General features: G+C 43.5%; 3 protein-coding genes across 6 annotated transcripts in view; 2 read left to right on the forward strand and 1 right to left on the reverse strand.

Moving 5' to 3' along the window:
* The window catches only part of LOC141804483 (ADAMTS-like protein 2), a 46,576-nt gene extending 43,850 nt beyond the window's left edge, over positions 1 to 2,726 (forward strand). For both annotated transcript variants that reach the window (XM_074688930.1, XM_074688931.1), the window contains exons 18-20: positions 429 to 605; positions 695 to 848; positions 969 to 2,726. In XM_074688930.1, coding sequence (XP_074545031.1) covers positions 429 to 605; positions 695 to 848; positions 969 to 1,117 — 480 coding nt within the window. In that variant the 3' untranslated portion in view covers positions 1,118 to 2,726. The remainder of the gene's footprint in view (positions 1 to 428; positions 606 to 694; positions 849 to 968) is intronic.
* Positions 2,727 to 4,875: 2,149 nt separating this feature from the next.
* LOC141804910 (putative ferric-chelate reductase 1) lies at positions 4,876 to 7,972 on the forward strand. The gene is made up of 6 exons (XM_074689585.1): positions 4,876 to 4,972; positions 5,212 to 5,289; positions 5,596 to 5,672; positions 5,922 to 6,019; positions 6,114 to 6,201; positions 7,913 to 7,972. The coding sequence occupies exons 1-6, from the start codon at positions 4,876 to 4,878 to the stop codon at positions 7,970 to 7,972; spliced, it is 498 nt and encodes a 165-aa protein (XP_074545686.1).
* Positions 7,973 to 12,368: 4,396 nt separating this feature from the next.
* The window catches only part of agla (amylo-alpha-1, 6-glucosidase, 4-alpha-glucanotransferase a), a 38,962-nt gene continuing 26,509 nt past the window's right edge, over positions 12,369 to 24,821 (reverse strand). For all 3 annotated transcript variants that reach the window (XM_074688181.1, XM_074688183.1, XM_074688184.1), the window contains exons 18-35: positions 24,689 to 24,813; positions 24,474 to 24,586; positions 24,159 to 24,293; positions 22,660 to 22,790; positions 22,117 to 22,253; positions 21,593 to 21,726; positions 21,335 to 21,510; positions 20,971 to 21,073; positions 20,753 to 20,876; positions 20,453 to 20,554; positions 19,844 to 19,955; positions 19,620 to 19,755; positions 18,889 to 19,001; positions 18,579 to 18,790; positions 18,389 to 18,486; positions 18,211 to 18,298; positions 14,459 to 14,592; positions 12,369 to 13,503 (exon numbers count right to left, since the gene is read on the reverse strand). In XM_074688181.1, coding sequence (XP_074544282.1) covers positions 13,386 to 13,503; positions 14,459 to 14,592; positions 18,211 to 18,298; positions 18,389 to 18,486; positions 18,579 to 18,790; positions 18,889 to 19,001; positions 19,620 to 19,755; positions 19,844 to 19,955; positions 20,453 to 20,554; positions 20,753 to 20,876; positions 20,971 to 21,073; positions 21,335 to 21,510; positions 21,593 to 21,726; positions 22,117 to 22,253; positions 22,660 to 22,790; positions 24,159 to 24,293; positions 24,474 to 24,586; positions 24,689 to 24,813 — 2,291 coding nt within the window. In that variant the 3' untranslated portion in view covers positions 12,369 to 13,385. The remainder of the gene's footprint in view (positions 13,504 to 14,458; positions 14,593 to 18,210; positions 18,299 to 18,388; positions 18,487 to 18,578; positions 18,791 to 18,888; positions 19,002 to 19,619; positions 19,756 to 19,843; positions 19,956 to 20,452; positions 20,555 to 20,752; positions 20,877 to 20,970; positions 21,074 to 21,334; positions 21,511 to 21,592; positions 21,727 to 22,116; positions 22,254 to 22,659; positions 22,791 to 24,158; positions 24,294 to 24,473; positions 24,587 to 24,688; positions 24,814 to 24,821) is intronic.

The following is a 24,821-nucleotide window of genomic DNA, read 5'->3' on the forward strand; positions in this document are numbered from 1 at the left end:
TGGTAACACAGCCACCGAGCACTGGAGCATTGAGCCCTTGCCTCTCTGTTGTGGTCACAGACTAAGATGTAAGATGGACGTAGTCTGTGCTATGTTGCTTGTGTGTTCCTGATGCAGAGTGATTAAGCCAGTCATTGGTGAGGGTGGTGTTGGATATCAACAAGGCTTTAAGCTTCCTTTCTAACAGCTACAGGGCACCCGTTAGTCACGTTAGTTACTGAGCATCAAACTAGGATTTAAGAAACTCAAAAAAAAAATTGATGAGTTCATTAAAAAGTCTCTTTGTTTTAATATCCTGCATTTATGTTAACAGGAAGACACAATCATTCGAAGTATTTTTAAGGAGCTTGACGTACAAAGTTTGTACATGTGTTCTTTTTCACTTGAACACTGTGTGTTTTGTGTGTATTTGTGTGTGTGTGTGTAAGTGTAATGCTACATGTGGGCGTGGCCTGCGGCGGCGTCAGGTGGTGTGTGCGGGGCTTGAAGGGGGTGTGTTTAAAGAATTTCCTGACTCCAGCTGTGACCAGAACAACAAACCAGAGAGCAGCTCGTCCTGCTTCCAGAGACCCTGCTCCAAGTGGTTCAGCACCTCCTGGTCCCAGGTAAGTGGTTCCTGTGAGCCTGACAGGACTCCTCCTGGGACATGTTACAACACTGAAGAGACACTGTTCCATGTCCCCTGTGCCCTCAGTGCAGTAAGACCTGTGGAAGTGGCATGCAGGTTCGAGAAGTAAAGTGTTACCAGGGGGAGGAGCTTGTAACCAGGGGCCACAGCTGCGACTCCGCCCTAAAGCCAGAGGCCCGACAGAGCTGTGAGCTGCAGAGCTGTCCAACCCAGGCTCCAGGTACCACCACAAATACAGCCTCCTGCATCCTTTCAGGACATGTTTTAGTCAGATAGCAGCACTCACACTCTGTGTTTGTGTGTGTGTGTGTGTGTGTGTGTGTGTGTGTGTGTTTATCAGCAGCCGTATCAGCAGCATCAGTAGCCGTGGATGACTCCTGCCAGGACAAAGCCACAGCGAACTGTGCCCTGGTGCTGAAGGTGAAGCTGTGCTCTCACTGGTACTACAGGAAGGCCTGCTGTCAGTCCTGTAAGGCCCCCAGACCCTGAACTCTGACCCCAACCCCTCTCACCCTGAGCCACTGGCACCAAAGGTCACATGACACTCATCCTGGTGTTACACAAAGCCTGCTAGAAATGACACTCCCTTTCAAGGTCAAAGGTCATCCTGTGGTCACGTACCTCTTTCCCTCCTCGACCCTGAGCCCGCTCCTGAACATGAATCTGTTTCATCGTCATCATAAAAAGCATCAACGACTCTCTGCCCCCAGTCATCAGATCTCTTCCTGCTCTGAAGCTTCAGCCCAGGGTGCTTCTCCAAACTGAATCTGCCTCTCCCTGCTAATGTGAACACACTCCCTCTGAAGGACACACTGCTGTCTGCTCACTGCCCCCCCCCCCAGCACAGCACAGGAAGGATCCCCAGAGACATAGCTTCTTGAACCAGTTAAAACCTGTTACAGCTGAGGCTGGAGCAATGAAGCAACACTCTAATTTCAGCCTCTTAAACCCCAAATGTTACAGATGAGGTTCATGGTTTGCAAAATGTATATAGCTCCTCGGAATGCTGACTGATTTGGTGACAGACACACAGAGTTATCAGGTGAACAGCTTATGTTATCTCTGCCAGCTGCTGAACTGAACAGAGGATATAACCTCCATCACAAAGACAGATGACACCGTGTGAACAGAGCCCTGCAGTCTCATCAGACCTTTGATGGAAGACTTGAATACTCAAGACTGTTAGGATTACGTTACACACCATGGCTGCCACACACCCCCAGTTCTGCTTTAGTGTTAACTTTGCATGCCCCAAAAATTGAATGCAATGGACGCAAGGTGCAGTAAATGCATTAACAGGAGGGGGCAGTGTAGAGCAGCACATACCCAGCACTGTTCTGTGGGGCATGATTCAGTGGGCGACATGCTGCTGTCATCACTTCCTGCCCCTCATCTCTGTGTGAACATCTTCAGCTGTGATCACACACTCAGAGTACTCATAAAGACTCAGTGATGAACAGGTTTAATCAGCTTTACCATTTACAGGAGGCTTCAAAACTCAGTCAGTGGGTGATGCCGCTGAGACTGTGTGCATGATCACCTGTCAGGTGTCATCGTCTGAAACCGGTCCGTCACTCTGACTGATGGTGTGTCACAGTCTAATGGTAACAGCTGGTGGAAGCATAATTTACATCCTGGTACTCTTCAGGGCTCTGCTGTTAGCCTCGTCAGTCTTTGTGAATCACACAGACAATGTGTCCTGTCACCCCCCCATCAGCTCACAGAGCTCCACGATCGGGCATACGTTCCTGCTTCCTGCTAGAGCCTGCTGCAGAGCTGGCTCTAACCCTGAGGTCACCCTGAAGTCCAGCTTCCTCTAAGGAGCCAGTGTAGGAGTCCTTTGGGGTTCATCTGCTAACTGCCTTTGGAAACACATGCACATCCATTTGATTTCCTTGTAACAGCTGAACTATCGTTAAGAAATGCTAAGTTTTCAACTCCACAAGAGGAGTCCTACCCCCGTGGATTATCCAGGTGTGCAATTTAAAGAAACTGTGATTAAAAATGTCTCTGAAGTGCTCCAGCCCGGTCGCCTAACCACTCCATGAATCTGTGTTCAGCTGGGTGTTTACCTGTTGGTGCTCACAGAGCTGCTGCTGTTGAAGGTGATGTTGTTTCTCACTGTATTTCACATGAAGAATAAAAGATCACCTGTTGAACTCAATCACTCTTGCTTTCTGCTTGAAGAAATAGATTAAAAGTGCCCTGGCCGATAAAAACACGAGAGGAAGAATGAGGAAGGAAATAAAGACCTGTAAACAAAGCAACCCAGCAAACACTGAGAGGGAGAAGCTTGAGTTTCAGAGTGTCCATAGAAATCCAGACCAGAGTTTGAATGGTCACCAAAGTAAAGGAGGCAGACTATTCTCTGCTTTACCACAAGGAGTGTTAACTACAGGTACTAATTACACTCTCACCTGAAACCTGAGCTCTTTGTTTGTGGCTCATAATGACCAGGTGTAATCAACTGTGAACAGTTCATATCGTCATGGTTACTGGAGAAAGTTTTCCAATGGGTGACGCCACACTCACAGGTACCTCACCTGACCTGCTCCCAATGGGACACTAAAGGTTTCATACTGGCCAAGAAGGACTACTGGATCAGGAAAGAGCTCTGCAGACATGGTGAGTACTCAGAGACCAGCTGGATCTCAGACCATAGCAGACCAGGAGATGCTTTACGAACAGTAGGAGACAGGGTTCACGTCAAACCCTTGTCCTGGACCATGTTATAGACTGGATACACACAGCTAACAGTCAGTAGGTGAGTCTGAGTTTAACTTTGAAGAACTGGGTTTTATAGGAAATCAGGACTGCGTTTTTGTGGCCTGTTTGAGCACCAATAGTTGCTCAAATGTTCCCCCGCTCTCTGCGCCATCCCCAGGTTTGATTCACAAACTTCTCTGATGATCATGATGATGACGATGATCAAGCTCTGAACAGCTCTGTGCAGTTTTCTCTAAAGAGTGACATCGATAAGCTGCTAGAATCTCCACTCTGATCTGCACAGAGCTGAGCTGTGAGCTCTCATCCCGACCGAGTCAGGGAGGATTTATTCCAGGCCCTTTAGATCCAGACCACTTTGTGGACCAGCTAACACAGTGATCTCAGTGATCTTTGTCAGCTGGCTGATTCAGCTGGTTCAGACGGATGAATACAAAAGTAAACACTGGGGTGTGTTCGTCTCAGCTGGTTGATCCTGTTTGTCTGTCTGTTTGTCTGCCAAATCATTGTATTTGTTAGAGTTAGATTGAAGAAACTGTGAAAAAATAACTGTGTCTTGATGATGATGTGCTGAACTGTTAGACTGTTTTGACAAATGAACTTAAAGTTTAAGGCATGTAATTTCTGTTTAAAGAAATAAGTCAGCCGGCAGAGCACCAATAATGTTAAACGAGCTTTATATCTACAATTTATTGCCTCTGACAGAAAGACTCCATCAATGCCTTTCAGTCTAGATGCTAAGAAAGCATTTGACAGGCTGGACTGGACATTTTGGAGCAAACATTGGCTCATATGGGCTTCAGGGAATTTTTTTTAAAGATGGATTGGAGTGTTTTATGTGAACCTGCAGTCAAGAGTCAAAGTCAGTGTCCAATGTTCTGATTTTTTCTCTGTGGGACAGGGGACGAGGCAAGGGGACGCACTGTCGCCAGCGTTGTTCACGCTTAGTATTGAACCCCTCGCAGAATTAATCCGAAGCAACCCCAGTATACAAGGAATTAGAGATGAGGGTGGACATCAACATAAAATAGCATTATACGCACACGACACACTATTATTTATTGAGAACCCCATCCATTCAATTCCAGCCCTCCTACAAAATCTCAAGGACTATGGTCACACAGATCCAGGCTGATTGACCTCCTGGTTACTATGGGAAATAGGTTGTTTATTTAAAAAAGGTTCATTGATAAAAACATCTGTCCCCCTGCCCGTCTGTATGTCTGCTCATCTTGCCCCTGTCTGTCTGTTTGTCTGCCTGTCTGTCCCCCCTGTCTGTGCCCTGTCTGTCTGTTCACCTGTCTACCTGTCTGTCTGTTCACCTGTACCCCTGTCTGTCTGTTCTCTGTCTGTCCCCCTGTCTGTCTGTCCCCTGTCTGTCACCCTGCCTGCCTGTCTGTCTGTCTGTCTTGCAGGTCTCTCTCTCAGCCCTGAAGCTCCTCCTTGTGTGTGTGAGTGTGTGTTGTGTAGAGGAGTGTGTGTGTTTTTCTAATGGCTCAGTGGCATTCTCCTGTGGCAGCTTGATGCCAGTACACCCTCCCTTCAGCCCGTCCAGCAGTCGTCCCCCCTTCATTGTGTCCACACCCAGCTCCACCTACAGACCAGGAGGAGTCCTTACAGGTACAGATCTTTGTCTGCCTCCCAGCACTCCAAGCCTCCACCTCCAGTCCAAGAGGCTGTTCCCAGGTCAAAGGTCATATTTACATGACCTCTCTGGGACCAGTCTCACCTTGTCCCCTCCCCCATGTGTAACTGTGAACCCTTTTAGAGGAAGAGCCTGGCTCCTCATCATTTCCCCATCTGTGTCTCCTCTCCCCCTCTGCTCCTCTATCTTCTCTCCCTACGACTCCCTCTTTCAGTGATGGTTGAGGCGGAGACCAACAGCTCCTCTGACTTTCAAGGTTTCCTGTTACAGGCCCGAAGCGGGAGTGGAGACGGTAAGAAAGAGTTCAAAGAGAGGTGTTCAGAGTCGTGGAGAAGGAAACATCTACTACAGTGTCCACAGGAGTCTGTCTCCAGCAGTGAGGCAGTCCCATTAGAGCTCCATATAAAAGTAAACTGCAGTTCCCTCAGTGTCCACCAGAGTCTGTCTCCAGCAGTGAGACAGTCCCATTAGAGCTCCATATAAAAGTAAACTGCAGTTCCCTCAGTGTCCACCAGAGTCTGTCTCCAGCAGTGAGACAGTCCCATTAGAGCTCCATATAAAAGTAAACTGCAAGTACACTCTTTGTCCTGTTTTCCAGCTGTGATGTGGCCTGTAGGGAAGTTCACCAACATCAACTCCTCCCAGTTCACAGCTTTGCACTGTCAGAACCAGCAGGTAAGTGCGTGTGTGTGCGTGTGTGTGTGTGTGTGTGTGTGTGTGTGTGTGTGTGTGTGTGTGTGTGTGTGTGTGTGTGTTTGTGTGTGTGTGTGTGTGTGTGTGTGTGTGTGTGTGTGTGTGTGTGTGTGTGTGTGTGTTTTCCTGGCATAAACTTCAAAACACACTCTGACCAAGTTTTTAACTTTATGCAGAACATCATTTACTCTTTCAATCGCCTCAAAGTGTGTGTCTTTGTGTGTGTTACAGAACTCGACGGTCAGTCAGGCTACAGGAGCCAAGAAAAAGAAGATCCAAGTAAGCTGGGAGGCCCCTAACAGTGGTAACTATGGAGATATCTACTTCAGGTGAGCCTCATCATGATCCTACCTGTGTGCTCGTGTCAAACATCCATCACAGACCAATCTCACACAAGCTGACTGTCTCTGTTGGTGTGATCAGTGTGACCGTGGTCCAGAACTATCCAACCTTCTGGGTTGGGATTAACAGCAGCCCTGTGAGACTGGACAGCAGCTCTGGAGCTGACTCAGTGAGTACTGCCTGACTCAGGCCCTGAGTTTGGGTTTCAGTCTTTACTGACAGATGTAACACGCTGAGACTAAATGTGACAGTGTGGTAAATCTAGGCTCATCCAGAGATGGATGACTGAATGAATGAATGAATCTATATTTCGTTCATGTACATGACAAACAGCAAAAATGAAAAACAAAACAAGACAATAACTTCTCAAGTTCTGAGTTTACAGTAGTTAAAAGGAGGAGAAAGAAGTATCAATCTATCTAATCCCCGGCCTTTAAATGTTGCTATACCAAAACTATAACAGTCTTAGCTTAGCCAACAATCTTTAAACATGTACAGTAAATGACCATTAATCATTTAATCAGACAGATACACTCATATCCATAACTTCTTTAAAATTGTCTTTACCATAGCCTGCAAGTTTTTGGTCCAACAACAAACTAACACCTTGTGATTTTTATTCATCAATGAACTTCTGGAGATTTATTTCTTTATGCATCTTTTTGAGCAGACATGTGCTTGAGTTTTGCTTTGTTTCTGCATTTTGCTCAGTGTGTATATCCCTTCTTAAAGTTTTTCTCCATTGGTTTGGCTCATTTCTTCAAACTGAAATGACATTCTCAAAATGACATGGACACTTGACCTAGTTGAATTTTTCATTATTATATAAATGAAATACAATATAACAATATAATAATATAATTATATATATATATATATATATATATATATATATATATATATATATATATATATATATATATATATATATATATATATATATATTTATTCATGCAACTAAACATAATATCCCAAATAAAAAACGTTTCCCATATATACAGAAATCTGTTGGCTGATACACTAGATCAGTGTTTCCCAATCCTGGTCCTGGGGACCCCCTGCCCTGCATGTTTTAGATGTTACCCCACTCCAGCACACCTGATTCAAATGAATGGCTCATTATTAGGCTCCAGCAGAGCTTGATGATGAGCCGATCATTTGAATCAGGTGTGTTGGAGTTGGTAACATCTAAAACATGCAGGGCAGGAGGTCCCCAGGATTCCAAGGATGGATTCCATGCCACCTTCGGTGGCACAGTGGAAACAGAAATTGAAGGTGGTGTATGGGATGGAAGCTTTAACTGCTCATTTACAATTACAGTCTGACATTTTTGTGAAAAGATGGCGACCTATAGCAGGATATTTGTTTAATTAAAGGGAACTGTGCATTGTGGAACTACCCCTTAAGTAACCATTTGATCATTATTTTTTTCTTTTATTCATTTATTCACTTTGTTTAACTCTACAGACCACGATAAGCTGTCATTTTTTCCTTTCTTTCTTTCTATCTATTCATATACCTGTTTTTTTTTATTTCCCTTGCATTGTCATACTTTCCCTATGAGGCTGTCAAGGAATGTTCTGTTCTGTTTTTCTTTGCTTAAAAAATTGGAAAATAAAAATAAAAATAAAGTTCCAAAAAAAAAAAGCCAAACCAGTGGAGAAAAACTGTGACACAGCAGTATGCCCTGGTGTGCATCTTAGTGCTGTGATGTGTTTGAAAATTCTGAGGCTCTTAAAGTTCTGAAAGTGTAAAAAGTATCAAAGTGAGAAGTTACCCCTGAATGCTACAGCTGTTAGCTGTTAGTGTGCTAAGCTAACTGAGTCTTATCCTGTATATGGAGGTCTAAACTGTGACATTGCCCCTCTCTGTCTCTCCAGGTCCTTTGCTCGACAGCTCTGCTCTTCATCAGTCTGTTGAGTCTACTTGACTACTGCTGAGACACACACACACACACACACACACACACACACACACACACACACACACACACACACACACACACACACACACACACACACACACACACACACACACACACACACACAGTCTGTAGTGAGGTGATGATTTGATGTTGTCAGTTATTATGTTAAGCAGAGTGAGCTCACTTTGAAATCTCTCTAACTGCTGAACTCCCTGAATAAAGTCTCTCCATCAGTAATTCATGTTGTGAACATCCCTGACTCGTGGAACTCTCTTTTGCTGACTGTAAAGTGTCCACCCTGTTCATCATGAAGTCAGTTTTATGGAGCAGCTTTTTGTGAACGTGACATGGTCTAAAAATCCCTGACAGTTCACAGGTTGATCGTGGTGTAGGTTCTTATTATTATTACTAATATGATGATGATGATGATGATGATGATGATTATTATTATTATAATTATTATTAGTAGTAGTAGTAGTTGTTGTATGAAGGGGTGGGGGGCAGTACTCTTCACAATTCATTTTCTGTCGAAGGTAATTTTAGCTGAGTTGTTTTTTGTTTTTTTTGCTGAGTGTTTAGCCTGCATGTCATGTAATTGTTATGGGCAAGCGTGGAACTCTGTACAAGCTTGTAAAGCTTCGTTCCCACCTTGCTCAGCTTTGTACTTGTACTAAACTTGAGCTAAACAAATAAACTAAACTGAGTACCTCTATTCCATGTGACTAGGTCTCTATGACAGCACCGGCTGACAAAGTTTAATAGAGAGATAAAACACACAGATCTGTGTTTTGCTGAAAACAATTTCTGTGATTAATTTTGTAGTGATGGTGGATACTGGAGCCAAACTGTCAGACAGAAAAGGACAGAAGAGCAGAAGAAAGATAAACAGGAGAGAGATAGCTGTATCACGCTATAAAACAGGGGCTTAACTGTCTGTGCTAATTTTGAGTCCTATGGGGTGCCGTTTGTAAAGCAGCGCATGCTAAAAAAAAGAAAACAGCAACATTTTGTCACATTTAGCTTCAAACCATGTGCAAAAAAACAGGTGTGATTTTTTTCTAGTGACCTTTCATGACATTTAGAGCAATATTTGTCATCTTAGAAATATCTTAAATAGTTAAATGTAAATATTGAATGACACGTAAATGCTACATATAAATATAATTGTTAAATATAAATATAAATTGTAAATATAAATATGAATGTTAAATATAAATTAAAATATGTATCTTGTGTATCTAAATGTAAATATAAATGGTAAATCTAAATGTTAAATCTAAATTTTAAATCTAACCGTAAATCTAAATCTAAATGTTAAATCTAAATCCAAATCTAAATTTTAAGTCTAAATGTTAAATCTAAATCTAATTCTAGTTGTTAACTCTAAATCTTAATCTAAATGTTAAATCTAAATCTAAATGTTAAATCTAAATCTAAATGTTAAATCTAAATCTAAATGTTAAATCTAAATCTGAATCTAAATGTTAAATCTAAATCTGAATCTAAATGTTAAATCTAAATCAAAATCTAAATGTTAAATCTAAATCTCAATCTAAATGTTAAATCTAAATCTAAATCTATATGTTAAATCTAAATCTCTCAGACGCAACTATAGTTGCGGGGAGGGAGACTGGTATGGCTGAGAGCATAGGAAGGGCTGTTCTGGCAGCCATCAAACAATTTGTTACCGCGCTAGCTTCATCGCCTGCTGCAGAGCAACCGCACTCGGTCAGTGTGTCCAACTCGCCTAGCTAAAAAACAGTACAGAAAATGTAGTTAACGTGTTGTTTATGTCACCACAGGCTGCCAGGAACTCTCTTATTCCACCTGGACCAGCAACACCGTCCACCTCGACAGGGACATCATACCGCACGGTATAAATCCCCAGTGACAACTTCGGGTTTCCACCCTTGTAGACTTGGGTAAAGTTAGAGTTAGTTAACGTCTACAAAATCATAGCACACATCCTCACAACAACTGTACTCACTGTTTAACTAAACAACTAACCAACTAAACTAACATTTCTCTAAGGTAAGCGCTTCAGTATATTTAAGAAGACATGCTTGATCATCGGGGTGAGTATTGGTGCCACTATACAATGCAGTTGGTACAGTTGTTGTAGATGTTACGTCTAGACGTAACATCTACAACAACTGTACTAACTAACTGCTGTGATTTTGTAGACGTAACATCTAACTCTAACTTTACCCAAGTCTACAAGGGGGGGAACCCCGAGTTGTCACTGGGGGAGTTTACCGCGCGGTATGACGTCCCTGCGGACGTGGACGGAGTGGCTGGTCCAGGTGGAATATATCCTGGCAGCCTGCAGTGACATCAACAACGCATTAACCACTATTTCTGCAATGTTTTTTTTTTTTTTTTTTTTTTTTTTTTTTTTAACGTTTACATGCTTAGCAATTAAAGACGAAGCAGATATGCTTACGCATGAAGGGCACTTTAGCAAATGGGCAAACTAAGGTCGTCTACAGTAATTTTGTCATGCTTGAGCTAATGCAAGGCGAGTTGGAAACACTGCCCAAGTGCGGTTGCTCTGCAGCAGGCGATGAAGCTAGCGCGGTAACAAATTGTTTTATGGCTGCCAGAACAGCCCTTCCTATGCTCTCAGCCATACCAGTCTCCCTCGACATTTTGTGCGATATATATCTTTAACTCATTCCGCTAAAAATAACACAATTAAATAGATCAGATTCTCTCTATCAGCTGTGCTAGCAGCCGTTTATTCCTGACACTGCATGATCACATGTTGAACACCACAATGGTAGCTCCGTGAGCTTTTATTTTGGTACTTCCTGTTACCGGGAGTTTCAATTTTTCATATTAGCTAAATATTTAGTTGCGTCTGAGAGATTTAGATTCAACATTTAGATGTAGATTTAACATTTAAATTTATATTTAAGATTGATATTTAAATTTATATTTAACATTCATGATTATATTAAAAATTTATATTTATATTTAGCATTTATACATAGATATAGCATTTGCATGTGACATTTAATATTTACATTTAACCATTTAAGATATTTCTAAGATGACAAATATTGCTCTCAATGTCATGAAAGGTCACTAGAAAAAAAAACACCTGTTTTTTGTTTTTTTTTTGCACATGGTTTGAAGCTAAATGTGACTAAATGTTGCTGTTTCTTTTTTTAGCTTGGGCTGCTCTACAGACGGCGTCCCATAGAGTCCAACCCACAGTCAGCATTCTGCAGTTGTCTGTTCAAACTTAAGAGTCAATCAATAATATGAAGAGTGAGGTTGCGTTAGCTCTGCTTGGTAGATGACTGGCAGGACATGTCCAGGATTCACTAATGCTACACATTACAGACATGTCTTAGAGCACCGGGCTGCCAGATGGACCAAATATAGACAGCTACTAAACTGCTTTACAAACTGACAGTGTTTACTTGTTGTCACGTTAGCCTAAAGGTAGGACGGAGCGCTAGGCTGCCGATAGCGCAACATATAGCCAGCTACCATAACGTCTGTTTGACGTCATGTTTCAAACTGTTGCTCTATGTAACTGTATTGATAAATACCTTACCTCAGCGCGTTGTATCTGGTAAAAAGTTGTCTTGAACAAAGAAAATTTGTTTCGATCAGCTCTTCATTCAATATCAAAACAAACACACTTTGCTAAAAGTCATTTGCAACAGTGTGTGTGAGACTCCGGGCCAGAAGGTGGCGAGGGAGTGTAGTTAAAACAGATCCTCCTCATAGCATCTTTAACTTACTCAAACATTTATATATTTATAGTTTATCTGTTGTTCCTGTTACTCTGTACAGGCATAATATTCACTTGACTGTAGGTTAGATTTGTTAAAAATAGGAAAGCTCATATCTGTCAGGCCAGATGCTCCAGAAAAGAAAAATGTGTCAGATTTCTAATTTCTCTGAGGTTTTATACACTGACAGTTTCATTTCTTTTTTTGTCTTTAATCCCTGTGTGTGCTGAAGTGCCGTCCTTGTAGATGAAACACACACAAAGTTCCCTCTTAGATGGCACAAAGAGGTGCGCTAAAGTGCTCAGATGTCTGTCTGACATGAGTCTGGGTCTGTCCAAGGGTCGCTGTCCCTCTCTGTAGTAACTTGCTAAATGCTGTGAAGCTCTGAACTCATGGTGGGTTAAGATGAGGACAGACTTCTTTATGTTGGGTTCCTGCTGATAAAATAAGACTTTATTAATGTTAACAGACCTAGACCTATCAAGTGCTCATTTGGCACTTGATAAATAAAGATTGATTGATCGATGACAGGCTCCTGAAGGTGTGATAAACATGTATTCCTCTCAGGGACATGGCACAGATCTCCAGTCAGTCCCACTGTAGCTAAAGGAGCTTGGAGGCGAGGTCTCAGTGTGAGGGAATAACACACAGACCAGTCATGTAACAGTTTATTCAGCATGGCAGCTGTGTCACTACACAACAGAGTCAACAAGGTTACAGAAACACAGAGGATACAGCATGGACAGGTTAACCCCACAGGACTGTGAGCTGAGGGGGTGAGGATGGAAATACACCACGCTCTGACACAGGTTGGCTCCTCGTTCACAGCAAACAGAGAGACAAACAAACTCAGAATCAGTTGACAGAGAGAAATGACTTTACAAAGGTTTCTGTGTTCAGGTGGCAGAGCGGACACTCCTGGTGTGTTCAAGGCCGCCGGATTTCAAAGTGTAGTGACAGCCAGCTCTAAACAGAAAGGTGTTTATTTCTTTAAAAACACACCGTCACTGTGACGAGAGCAGCTGTGACAAACATACAGAGCTGGTTTTTAACACGACTCAAACAGTCAAAATCATAAGGCTGATCAGGAAACAGGGAGTTATGTCAGATGTGTGAAGGCTTCAGGTGCAGGTTTCAGTAAAGAGTAAGAGGCCCTTTAAAAAAAGTCAATTACACAAACACCGATGCTACCGTATAATCTGGACTGACGGGTCACAGGGCTCACAGCTGGTCTGAGCTCAAGATGAAAGCACCTGCTCAGGTAGAAGAAGGTTCTGGTTCTGGCCTGTCTGTGAGATGGCTGACTTCATCCTGTGATGATTCATGTGTTAATAAATACAAATAATTTAAAGGCTACGATTAGTTAAACTCTGTTTCTAACCCCGTGGTCTCTGTTTCTGATTAAATGTTAGGATTCAGTCAGACCCTGATTCTCAGTTTGTTCAAGCGGCTCCAAACAGAATCTGCTCTGTCTGCCAAAAGTTCAAGGTTCAAGCAATGAGTTCATGATAGTTAAAAACAAGTGAAATGATTGTTAGAGACAAACGCTTAGGAACACTGACACCTGACCATCTCAGGAGGAGCGGCTAGCTGGAGTTAAAGGAGGTCTACTGATTCCACAATCAACTGGATCAGGTTCAAACTTTAGCTTCAGGAAGGGAGACAGCATCACATGGAGAGGGTCTAGAGATCATGGAGGACCTCCAGCACGGTGGCCAGGGACCAGGCCTGAGTCTCACAGCTGAAGGGACAGAACTGCCCATTCTCATTGGTCAGCTCAGGGAGACCTCTCCATGGGGACCTGTGCAGGTAAAACAGGGATCAGTCCATCAGTGCTCTGGGCCTTTACTCTGAGAACAGGTCTACACACTGCAGAGATGAATGAGTGGATAAGTAAATGAATGAATGAATGCATAACACATAAAGCAGGAGCAGGTCCGAAGCACACTTCAGCCCCGTCGACTCTGACACTTCACTCACACATACACATATCAGTGTAGTATGGTCCTTATGGTGTGCAGTCAATCTACAGAGCCCCTAAAGGGACAAAGGCAGGGGAAATAAAAACATATGTACATCATGAGCTCCAGAAAGTTTTGTATGCACAAGAGATATCAGGACTTCAGCCCTGTTCACACAGGATTACTTTTCCCTAGAGACCTCTGATAATCTGCGTTAACTGTGGAGCAAGTCTGTGTTTTAATCTGTGTGAAATGATGATGTCTTCTACTTGTAAAGAAAACTCCAGGACAAATCGCTGAGCATATTTCAGACACACATAGGTCCTCTGATGAAACTGATACAGTCTGGATCAAAATGAAATTTCAGGAGGCTGTACTTTTTGATAAGGTGTCTGCAGCTGTTTCTGATCAAAGATGATTCAGACAGGTTTAAACAGCACCATGATAACACGTCAAACATACTACAGTCATATGTTTAGACAGCTCTTTAAAACACACAGCACTAAAATATGATCTGGAGTCTCCCTGTGTGCAGAAGAGTGTATGATCATATCAATTACAAATACAGCTCAACCCAGTCCTGCACTGTCCTTTTTATCACAGGAGCACAGTGGGCACAGAGAGTTAGGGCTGGCTGGTTTCCACTGGACACCTCGCATCTCGTGCACACAGGAAATATATATTTGTAATTCTCCTGCCACGTCCCGTTACGGGCTCCATATAAACCCAACAGTGTTTAGATTCTTGGATAATGATTGGTTGACACAGAGACAGATGATCATGTGACCTTCATACCTCTCCAGGTGGGTGTAATGTCGTGACAGGACATTTTTCACCAGTGTCACGGTCCGGCTGTATTTCTCCTCCCCCAGCTTCTTTGCAAAGAAGAGCTTCGCACGCAGGAAGTATCCTACAGGCCAGAGCCACTCCTACACACACACACACAAAGAGAAAAAGCAGTTCCACATTTACATCAGACAACAGACATCACGTCTGCACCCTCCCCAGAGAACATGGTATCATAACTCAAGCTTGTGTCATTTTATTGAAATGTCAACTTTTACAGGAATAATCCTGTTTAATCGTCTCCTTTGGGCCTCTATACATGTGTGTCAGTGTCTGTGTCAGCCTCAACCTCCTCCTCTGTCTGTATGCTGATGGTTTGGTTGTTTTTGGACGTTTCTGATCATAGAGTAGGAGTGGTTACATCAGCAGCGTGCACAGTGCACAAGTGACTTTGCATGTTGATAGGTGAGTGGAAGAAGCTTATCAGAGCAGCTACGATAGTGGACGTAGCAGGGAGGAAGAAAAACAAACAAAGTGTAATGAAACTCCAAACAGATAAAGCTTTTTCCTCAACGTGGGTGGAGCTGGGCTCCACTTTCACGGACTTGGAGAGCAGCACGGGACAAAGAGCAGCGCTAGTTAGCATTCTGCTAACCAGATAATTGTCAAATACCCATTGTTAGCTTGTTCCAACATGCCAAGTAAGGTGCACAGTTCTCAAGTCTCTCCCACGTACAAACGTGATGCTACAGGTGGTTGCCGGGCTAGTGAGTGTGTTCATGCAGTCACTGTCTGAGGCTGTGGGTGTGAGCTGATGCTGGCTCTGATCTAAGGAGGAGGAGTCCAGTTTGAAGGTTTTGTTTACTAACAAGCAACCAAAACTCCTGCAGACCCTACCTATAAGTTCACACCTCAGACAGTTCCAGACATTCGTTACAAACATGAACCAATCAAAGTTTAGAAACAAAGAGGTTTACTGCTCTTCAGCTCTGTTCCTCCTCTTTCTGAAGGAAGCAAACAATTACCAGCTGCAGGTGTTTATCATGGACTGTATAAAGAGTGGACAGGGTGACTCCACCATATACAATTGCATGGTTTTGAAGCCAAAATACCCCCATCACAGGCGTAGCCCTTGGTAGCAGTTGTGCAGCCAGAGTCTGTGCAGTAGAGCCTGTGAGGGATTCTGGGAGAATCTGAGTGAAGCTGGGTGACAAAAATATTAGTATTTTTTTCCTTTGAGAGTCTAATAACTTCCTGACCCTCCTGACATATTTTACAGTACCTGAAAAAAATACACAAGAACGGCAGCTGTCAATCATCGTTAGACGTAAAGCCTTGTTTTTAACCCTGCATAACTAATGAAAATGAAACTCCTCAGAAAAAAGAGGACCTGAATACATGGTAGCCAAACGATATCTTCAAATCACAACAACAATTGGACGTGAAAAACATTTCTATGACATGTATTCAATTTTTAAAGTTTGATCACAGCCTATCTGGAATAACTGGAGAGACAGATTTTTTTTACCTATACTGGAGCCAGTCACCAGGGGGGCGACCTCACTTCGAGTCGAGCAAGATTCGTCCATTTTTTTGTACAGTTTTTGGTGTTTATCAAAGTCTTTTTAACTCAGGGGTTTGCAAACTTTTAAGCCTCCCCTCCCCACTGACAGGCTGAGCCATAAACAAAGAAATAAAAATGTCTAAGAAACTTCAATCAGCTGCTGTGACTAAAATCAGACCACCTAGCTGCACATGTTGCTGTGCACAGCATGTTTTTGCAATGATTTGGGGAACTTGGTGTGAAGAAATTTTACCAAAACTGAAGTTTTACCCACTCAGCCATCATCTTTTTACCATCTCCTAAAACGAACCTGTGACAACTCATTTCTGTGCTTCCCCATGTTTGTTTTCTTATACGTCTTGAAAGGGATGTAACTGAAATGAAATTGCCCCTCTGGGATCAATAAGTATTCTGATTTTCCTGTTTGTTAAGCGCCTTGGGTTTTTTGAAAGGCGCAATATAAATTTGAGCTATTATTATTGATGAACTATGTAAACTTGCTATGCTGTGTTCATGTCCAGTCATAGGCGCAAATCCCGGGGGGGACGCAGGGGTCATGTACCCCCCTTCCATAAAGTTGTCCCCCCTAAAAAATCCAGTTGTAATTAATTTTCTAATAGTAATGTTTTCTTTTTCAATGGTGTAATACAAGTCATGCTACTTAAAACACAATGATTGACGAGTTTAACTATTGAAAGATCACACACACACCCCTCCCCGTGCGATCCTCACAGTGGTTTGATCCAATCTATTTCTCCCTGCACAGATGCTGCAGCCGCGCACACACACGCACACAAATAGACGCATAGAGACAGAGCGGAGGGTCGCGGTCAAGTAAGTAGCTTTCACTGAAGAACTTATCAATCATAACTTCACTTGTTAAACAGACACACAGAGAAAATGAAAAGCAAATGTCAACTCCTTTTTCCGAAGTCTGACAGTATGCTTTAAATAAACACAAAACACTGATTAAGCTTTCATCAGATGTGGTGCGCACACACAGACACAGACTACAGAGCGCCAAGGATCGCGATTAAGTGCATTAAAACACTGAACAATTTATAAGTTATTTATCAAACCGTTTGCTGCTGGCTGACAAACAGCCTCTCCTCTATGATGCAAAGAAGGCTGTGACAGATAAGACAGACAGGTGACATGCTGACATCCTCGTCCTCTCATTTATGACAAAAATATTAAAACTATTTAAGATGCCTCTAGTGAGATAGAGGCATCTCTAGTGAGATTTATGAATTCATAGATGAAGCCATTATCTATTCAAGTCTTACGTTCTATTCTAGATTTATTGAATTAAAAATAAAGTAGTTATGACTTTGACTTAGATCTTGAATAGATCAGTTTCTAATTCCATTCTGACTGTTAATTTTAACCCCTTATTGTCCTTCAATTAAAATCAACACTTTTCATTAATTTGGATTAAAAATACTAACTATTGAGTTCATAGTGTTGTTGCTGCCACATTCATGCCAAAAATTTTTTTCATGAACTAAAGGAAAATTAAATCAAGGCTGATTATCCATAGTTTGGACTAGTCACTGTTTAATATCACAATATAAAACAACACAGCAAAAATTATAGCATTTATTTTTATGTCCCCCCCCTAGGAATCAGTCTCTGAAATTTTACTGTTTATTGTCTCCCCCAACAATGAAACAGGATTTTCGCCCCTGTGTCCAGTATGGAAATCACCTACTCTTCCACTCCCTCACAGTCACAATTATGCATTTAGGTACCTATACATGGTACCTTTTGATTTTACATGAATCAGTACTTGATGATACAGACAGAATTCAGTCGGTACTTATAAAAGTACTTAATTAGGTACCCATCCCTAACAGAAACCGCTCAAAACGCCTAGTGACTCTTAAAATAAAAAAAGCGTATCCAAACTAGATGGTATTTATCTTGACTACAACGACAAACGAACATAATGAGCAGAGCCAAACCAGTTTTTTCAGCCCAACATGAATGGCGAGCTTGGTCACAGATCAAGCAACAGCCCCCTCCTACTTTGTCAACGCCTAATGTTGGCAGGCGTGTGTATGGCTGGGCAGCGGCTGGGGGGGGGTTACCACAGAATATGAAACTGCCTGAATTGCTCATCCCTAGTTTGGAACATATGCTGCTACAGACTGCACCAGGAAAGTGACTCTGTTCATGGTCTGCTGGTCTCACTCACTGGTCCCTGGTGGTAGTTGAAGCCTTTGGCCAGGTTGTAGTTCTCGTTGTCCAGAGCATTGTCGTAGACCCCACAGTACACCATGTCACTATGACACACACATGATGACAGTGTGAAACAGAGTGTGTGTGCATCACAGAAATACAAACAGTGATGAAGAGGAAGAAGAGTGTGTTACTCTGGGTCCAGGGTCTTCATCCCCAGGGGTCCCAGAAGTTTCTGCTCAGCCACCTCTAGAGCCCTCCACGCTCTGTCTACTGTGAACAGCTCTGGAGCCTGAGGACACAAGCAGCCAATCAGAGCTCAGAGAGCATGGACAGGAAGTGAAAGCTGTTCACCAATGAAAGAGCAGCAGTGAGGTCACTCACCACCACCATGGCTATGGTGAAGTTGGGCCTGAGCTGGTAGTCACACCAGGGGCTGGATGCTCCATAGCTGTCCTTGTAGATGCCCCTCTTATGGACCAGGTCTGGGCGCTTCTCTTTGGGGTCCTGAGGGTCCAGAGAGACCCAGAAACCAGCTTCAAAGGTCTGCTGGATCTGCTGGTTCCACTGGGGGTACGAGACAAACACCTCCTTACCTGGGACAAAAAACAAAGAGTTAATGCTCGGAAAAAAGATTGTGTGTGTATGTGTGTGTGTGTGTGTGTGTGTGTGTGTGTGTGTGTGTGTGTAGTACCATCTCTGTGCACTTTAGCTCCGTCATAGGGGAACAGTCCCTTGGCTTTGAGCTCCACCACCCAACGAACAACCGACTTACTGAGACCCACAATCTCAACTGCTGCTCCATCTCTGCTCACACACACACACACACACACACACACACACACACACACACACACACACACACACACAAACACAAAGACACACACACACACACACACACACACACACACACACAAAGACACACACACACACACACACACACACGCACACACACACACACACACAGACACACACACACACACACACACACACACACACACACACACACACACACACACACACACACACACACACACACAAAGACACAAACACACACACACAAACACAAAAACAGACAAATAGGTAATTATAATCCACTGAAAGATTTTGTTGTTGTGTTTTTCTTTAAATCGTGCACAATCTAAATAAACATGATTAAATCATCATAAAGTAAAAGCAAAAAGAAAAACTAAAGAAGGTGTGTGTGGGTGTGTGTGTGTGTGTGTGCGTAGGTGTGTGCGTGTGTGTGTGTGTGTGTGTGTGTGCGTAGGTGTGTGCGTGTGTGTGTGGGTGTGTGTGTGTGTGTGTGCGTAGGTGTGTGCGTGTGTGTGTATGTGTGTGTGTGTGTGTGTGTGTGTGTGTGTGTGTGTGTGTGTGTGTGTGTGTGTGTGTGTGTGTGTGTGCGCGCGCGTCTGTATGTGTGACCTTGGAGTAGAAGGCATGCCCTTGTTCCTGGCTGTCTCACTCTCTCCCATTTTGTCCATCCAGGTCCCACAGTTGAAGCGGTTTCCTCCGGTCACAAAGCCTGTAGCTGGATCCACTCTGACAGACAGGTTGAACCCTGAGGGGGAAGGTGGGCAGGGAATCAAACCCTCAACCATGACAACTGGACACAACAACATGTTTTTCACTCAAACACACACACACACCTTCGTCTCTCATGTTCATGTCAATCTTGGGTCCAGCGTTTCTCTCTCTGAAGGAAATCCCCTCCAGGTGGCGCTGCAGAGCCTCCTGGATCACATCATACAGAGGCTGCTCCTGCACAAACACACACACACACACACACACACACACACACACACACACACACACACACACACACACACACACACACACACACACACACACACACACACACACACACAGGATAAATAGTAAAATGTGAGGCAGACTATGCAGACTGACTGACTTGAGGAACACTGAGAGGGTGTGTGAGTGTGTTTGGGTTCATCTTGGTGCACAGGTCACACAACTTTCCTCAGACACAGCTTCTTCTAGAGTTTTCTGACACAAAAATGTGTCATATGGTGAGTCCTTAGGTCACATGGTGCAGTGTAACCCTCACTTCATGTCAGTGTGTTCATGAAATGATTTAAAAAACACACTTGTTTTATATGCTGTCTGTGAAGGATTTAAACTCAGATGATCACAGTGTGTGTGTTTGTGTGTGTGTGTGTGTGTGTGTGTGTGTGTGTGTGTGTGTGTGTGTGTGTGTTTGTGTGTGTGTTTGTGTGTGTGTGTGTGTGTGTACGTACCACCTCTCCAGGTTTGCAAGGCTCACAGTCATCGGTCGGGTACATACGCGTGACGGGGCAGCGGAGGATCTCCACACCATGCGGGACCAGGTTGGTGTAGTCCTGGACACAGATGAAAACTTTCTACTGAGCACAGTGCACTGTAAAATGTGACTTGTTGATTTTCAGGCACGCCAAAGTCTACTATTTGATTGTTTTTTTTCTAGGAATGATCCTGAAAAGCGTGATTTGGGAACCCCCCAAGCCCTCTACATTCATCTCATCTCATGACTATATGTGTGGCACATGAACTCTGTCTACCTGGATGCACTGCAGCCACCACCACACAGCATCACGGCAGTTGTAGCGAGCGCAGCGGCCCTCGCCCAGCAGGTTAGGGATCAAGCCATGACGCAGCGTCCCCGCAAAGGCCAGGATGATGTTACTGAGGAGACCATCAGGCTTGTTAGTGATTGGACTTGGTGCAGACTCATGGGTGGTAAAATAACAATAACATGTCAGAGAGTGTGAACGTTTACCGCGCCTCTGTGTGTCTTCCTGTGAGCAGCATGAGACCTCTGAGAGCGATGAAGGTGTCTCTGCCCCAACAACGGAAGATCCCCGAGGAGAAATGAGGAAGACCTACAGAAGATCGTCATTGCATTATTTCATTTTAGGCATTCAAATATTTCAGCTTTTTTCTACAATATCTAAACAATGACCAAAAGTTAAAGGTTTTGGTTTCTGTGTCAGATCCATCCAACCAGGACGGCGCTGCTACTCTAGGTATGTGTAAGAGTCAGTCAGCAGGGGGAGCTCTAAATCTGGTAATCAAACAGGGGTGACAAGTCTCATCTCAGTGATTACTCTGATTTAAGCTCCTCCCCATGTGTGTTAGTTCACCTGCAGCCAATGAGACGCAGCACTGCTCCTTCTGCCCGGTGATTGGACTGACGCGGAATGGAACATCGTCCAGTTTGGCAGAAAGCGGGGGCAGGGCGGGGAAACGTCCTTCTCCACACATCTGAACCGACCCCAGTGCCAAGTGACGCACGAAAGTGGAGCCGTTCTGGACGAAGCTGGAAGAGAGAAGAGATGTGCTGTTTAACTTCTCCTTCATCCACAAAGTGTCCTCAGTGAGCTGTCCTCTCTCTGCCGTACCTGGACATGAGTTTGTAGGTGGAGTCCAGGGCCGTGGTGTAGGTGGACACCAGGATGGCGTCAAAGTAGCAGGGGATGAGGTAGCGAGGGAAGTGCTTCAAGTAGTTGAACATGGCGGCCAACCACTGACCCACCTGTGCACACACCACACACACACACACACACACACACACACACACACACACACACACACACACACACACACACACACGCGCACACACACACACACACACACACACACACACACACACACACACACACACACACACACACACACACACACACACACACACAACACACACACACACACACACACACACACACACACACACGTTATTTTCCTCCTAGAAATCTGCAAACTGAAGCCTGAGGAATCAAAGATGAAAACAAACAGATTCAGCTGAGTGAATTTAAACACCATTAAAAGGACGACTGTCAAGAAAGCGAGCAGAGTCATGTCTGAAAATGTGACCTCATACATCCTGACCCATCTTTAAGATCACAAAGTTCTGAGCAGGTCTGACCTGAGCCAGCGGCCCCTCTTTGTGGATCAGTCTGTTGGACACGTAGTCTATCAGCCAGTCTCCTTGCCTCAGGTTGGCACACACAGGGTGGCCCAGGTCGTTGTTTGGGCGGATATCAGCTAACACAGACATCAGACCTGCGCACACACACACACACACACACACACACACACACACACACACACACACGCGCACACACACACACACACACACACACACACACACACACACACACACACACACACACACACACACACACACACACACACACACACACACACACACACACACACACACATATCAGCTTTCTGATTTCAGTGTATCTATTATAATTTCTCAGTCTAATACGCTTCAATTACATCAGATACGTCTGCAGTCCTACTCTGTTCTGTTGTGTGATGACTGCGTTCTTTAACCTGAGTCCATGAAAAAAAAAACTCACACTCTCACACACTCTCACACACTCTCACACACTCTCACACACTCTCACACACTCTTATACACTCTCCCTGTCAGACTGAAGGTGAGGCCAGCAGCAGTTACCTTGCAGTCCAGCGTATTTGAAGCTCTCCCAGCCCGGGATGCTGTAACATCCTCCTCCATCCTCTTGTTCTTCAGCATCACAGCGGAACAGCAGCACATTCAGGTCTGCTAATGTTAGCTTAGCCATCAGTCTGAGAGTCACACACAGATGGAGCATGAAAAGGTTTACACAGTGTTAAAATGAGGACAGCTGTCTTAGGTTTAGGATGCCTCCTTTCTCTGACTTTACTTTCAAACACACATAAATAAAGTCACATAAGAAGAATGTCAGATTGTTTGGGGTGTGTACTGTCTGTCACCTGACTTCACACACTGCTGCTGCCTGTTCTGGTGCTTGATGCAAATCAAAACCCTGATTGTTTCTTGATTTTTTTTTTTTCATAAGATCCCTCTGCGAGCGCTAAATGTTTATATCTGCATCTTCTTTTCTCAGATATGATAAGCTAATCATATGTCTGTCAAAACATGAACAAATGAATTCTATTGAAAGTCTATTGACCATGTCTTAAACTTCTATGGAGGGAACATTATTTCGCAACATATATCTTTATAGTTTTATCGCCCAGGCTTGATGCAGACTCATGCAGACATGTTTTTGTGAGAAAGGTGTTTCCATTGCACTTTTGCGATAAACTCCAATATGAAAACCTCTGTAAACCCTCTTCATGAGAGGGTAGAAACTTTTTATCAAAACTTGAGATGTTTTTCAAAATTTTGGTGTCTCTATTACCAATTTTTTGATTGTGATATTCAGGTTTTGCACGATTCTAGGTGTGACAGAAACTCAGCTACTGCCATCAGACAGACAGTATAAAGCTCCACCGCCTCAGATAAACATTTATGAAAAATCCATCATCCCCTCAGCCATAACCCTCCTGAATAAGAACTAAAAGCCTAAAATCTGCCTTTCCTGTTAGTATGTGTTCTTTCAATCTGAATCTGTTTTTGTTTTTGTAGAAGCTGTACACGTTGTCTTCTGAGCCATGTTGAAGAATTTCTTTCACCGTTGGGGCAGACAGTAATGTCTTTCCATCAATATCCATCTATCCATCTTTATTTATCGATATTCAGTTTTATTTCTTTTTTTTCAGACTAGAGGACAAACATATGGACGTATGGAACTGAAAATTATACTGGCAGAGTTTTTTAACATTGTACAGCTTCAGTTTGAAGTAAAAATTAAATATCTAGCAATATGGACACAAAAGAAGTAGGCCACATTGATAGTCTCTATTTATAACATCTCAGTAAAAGCCTCCTCCCACCTTACTTTTGCGTTGGAGCGTCTAGGAGACCTGATTTGTTTGTTTTTCGGGTGAAAACTGATCAAACTCCTGAGGCTGAGCTTTAAAAGTTGTGTTTAAATATAATGTTTTGTTTTAAACGGTCATCTTTCAAATGATCCCAGAGTTAATCAAGAGTTGATCTGGAGTCTGGGGTTACTCCTACTTTACTGACAGTCTGTGTCTGTCAGCTTTGTGTGTTCAGCATGTGCTCACTGTGAGAGGGGCTTCTGCAGAGCCTCGGGTGGATTCTCTTCCGCCACGCTGCCCTTCCTGTATTTGGGGCTGAACTGGGACAGATAGTACCTCAGGATCCCCACCAGCTTCTGAGCCTTCGGGTCCAAACTCACCCTGCAAGTGGGTGAAAATGTCCCGTGGTTATTCAGTTCACTGTCTCAGATCACCATGAAATCTGAGTGTGTGTGTGTGTGTGTGTGAGTGTGTGTGTGTGTGTGTGTGTGTGTGTGTGTGTGTGTGTGTGTGTGTGTGTGTGTGTGTGTGTGTGTGTGTGTGTGTGTTTGTGTGTTTTACCTGAAGGCAATGACACTGCCAGGTGTCAGCTTCTGGAAGGTTATTTCCTGCACAAACTCTGATCGACCTTTAGACGTAACTCCAGCCTTCTTCACCACAGTGCTCTGCTCCAGCTTTAAACACATCATAGACGTTAAATTCAAAACAACCGCGTGTTTTACCACGTGTGTGAGTGTGTGTGTGAGCATGATGAGGCTGCTCAGAGCAGTACTGACCGGGATATGCTCTCTAAACTCTACAGTGTACTCTGTCATGCCGTTGATGTGTTTGTCATCCTTCTTATAACTCCCAGCATGCCTTTCTACTGTCCTGGCCTCCAGCACCACTTCCTCTATCTTTCCTAAAAGA

The sequence above is a fragment of the Halichoeres trimaculatus genome, unplaced genomic scaffold (assembly GCF_033239565.1).
Source record: "Halichoeres trimaculatus isolate MK-OKI-2021-1 unplaced genomic scaffold, fHalTri1.1 fHalTri1_scaffold_15, whole genome shotgun sequence".
Classification (NCBI taxonomy): domain Eukaryota; kingdom Metazoa; phylum Chordata; class Actinopteri; order Labriformes; family Labridae; genus Halichoeres; species Halichoeres trimaculatus.

Coding starts and splice junctions, on each gene's coding strand:
- LOC141804910 (XM_074689585.1), top strand. CDS start 4,876: ATGCCAGTACACCCTCCCTTCAGCCCGTCCAGCAGTCGTCCCCCCTTC. Junction 4,973..5,211: donor ACCAGGAGGAGTCCTTACAG/GTACAGATCTTT, acceptor TCCCTCTTTCAG/TGATGGTTGAGGCGGAGACC. Junction 6,202..7,912: donor GCAGCTCTGGAGCTGACTCA/GTGAGTACTGCC, acceptor CTGTCTCTCCAG/GTCCTTTGCTCGACAGCTCT.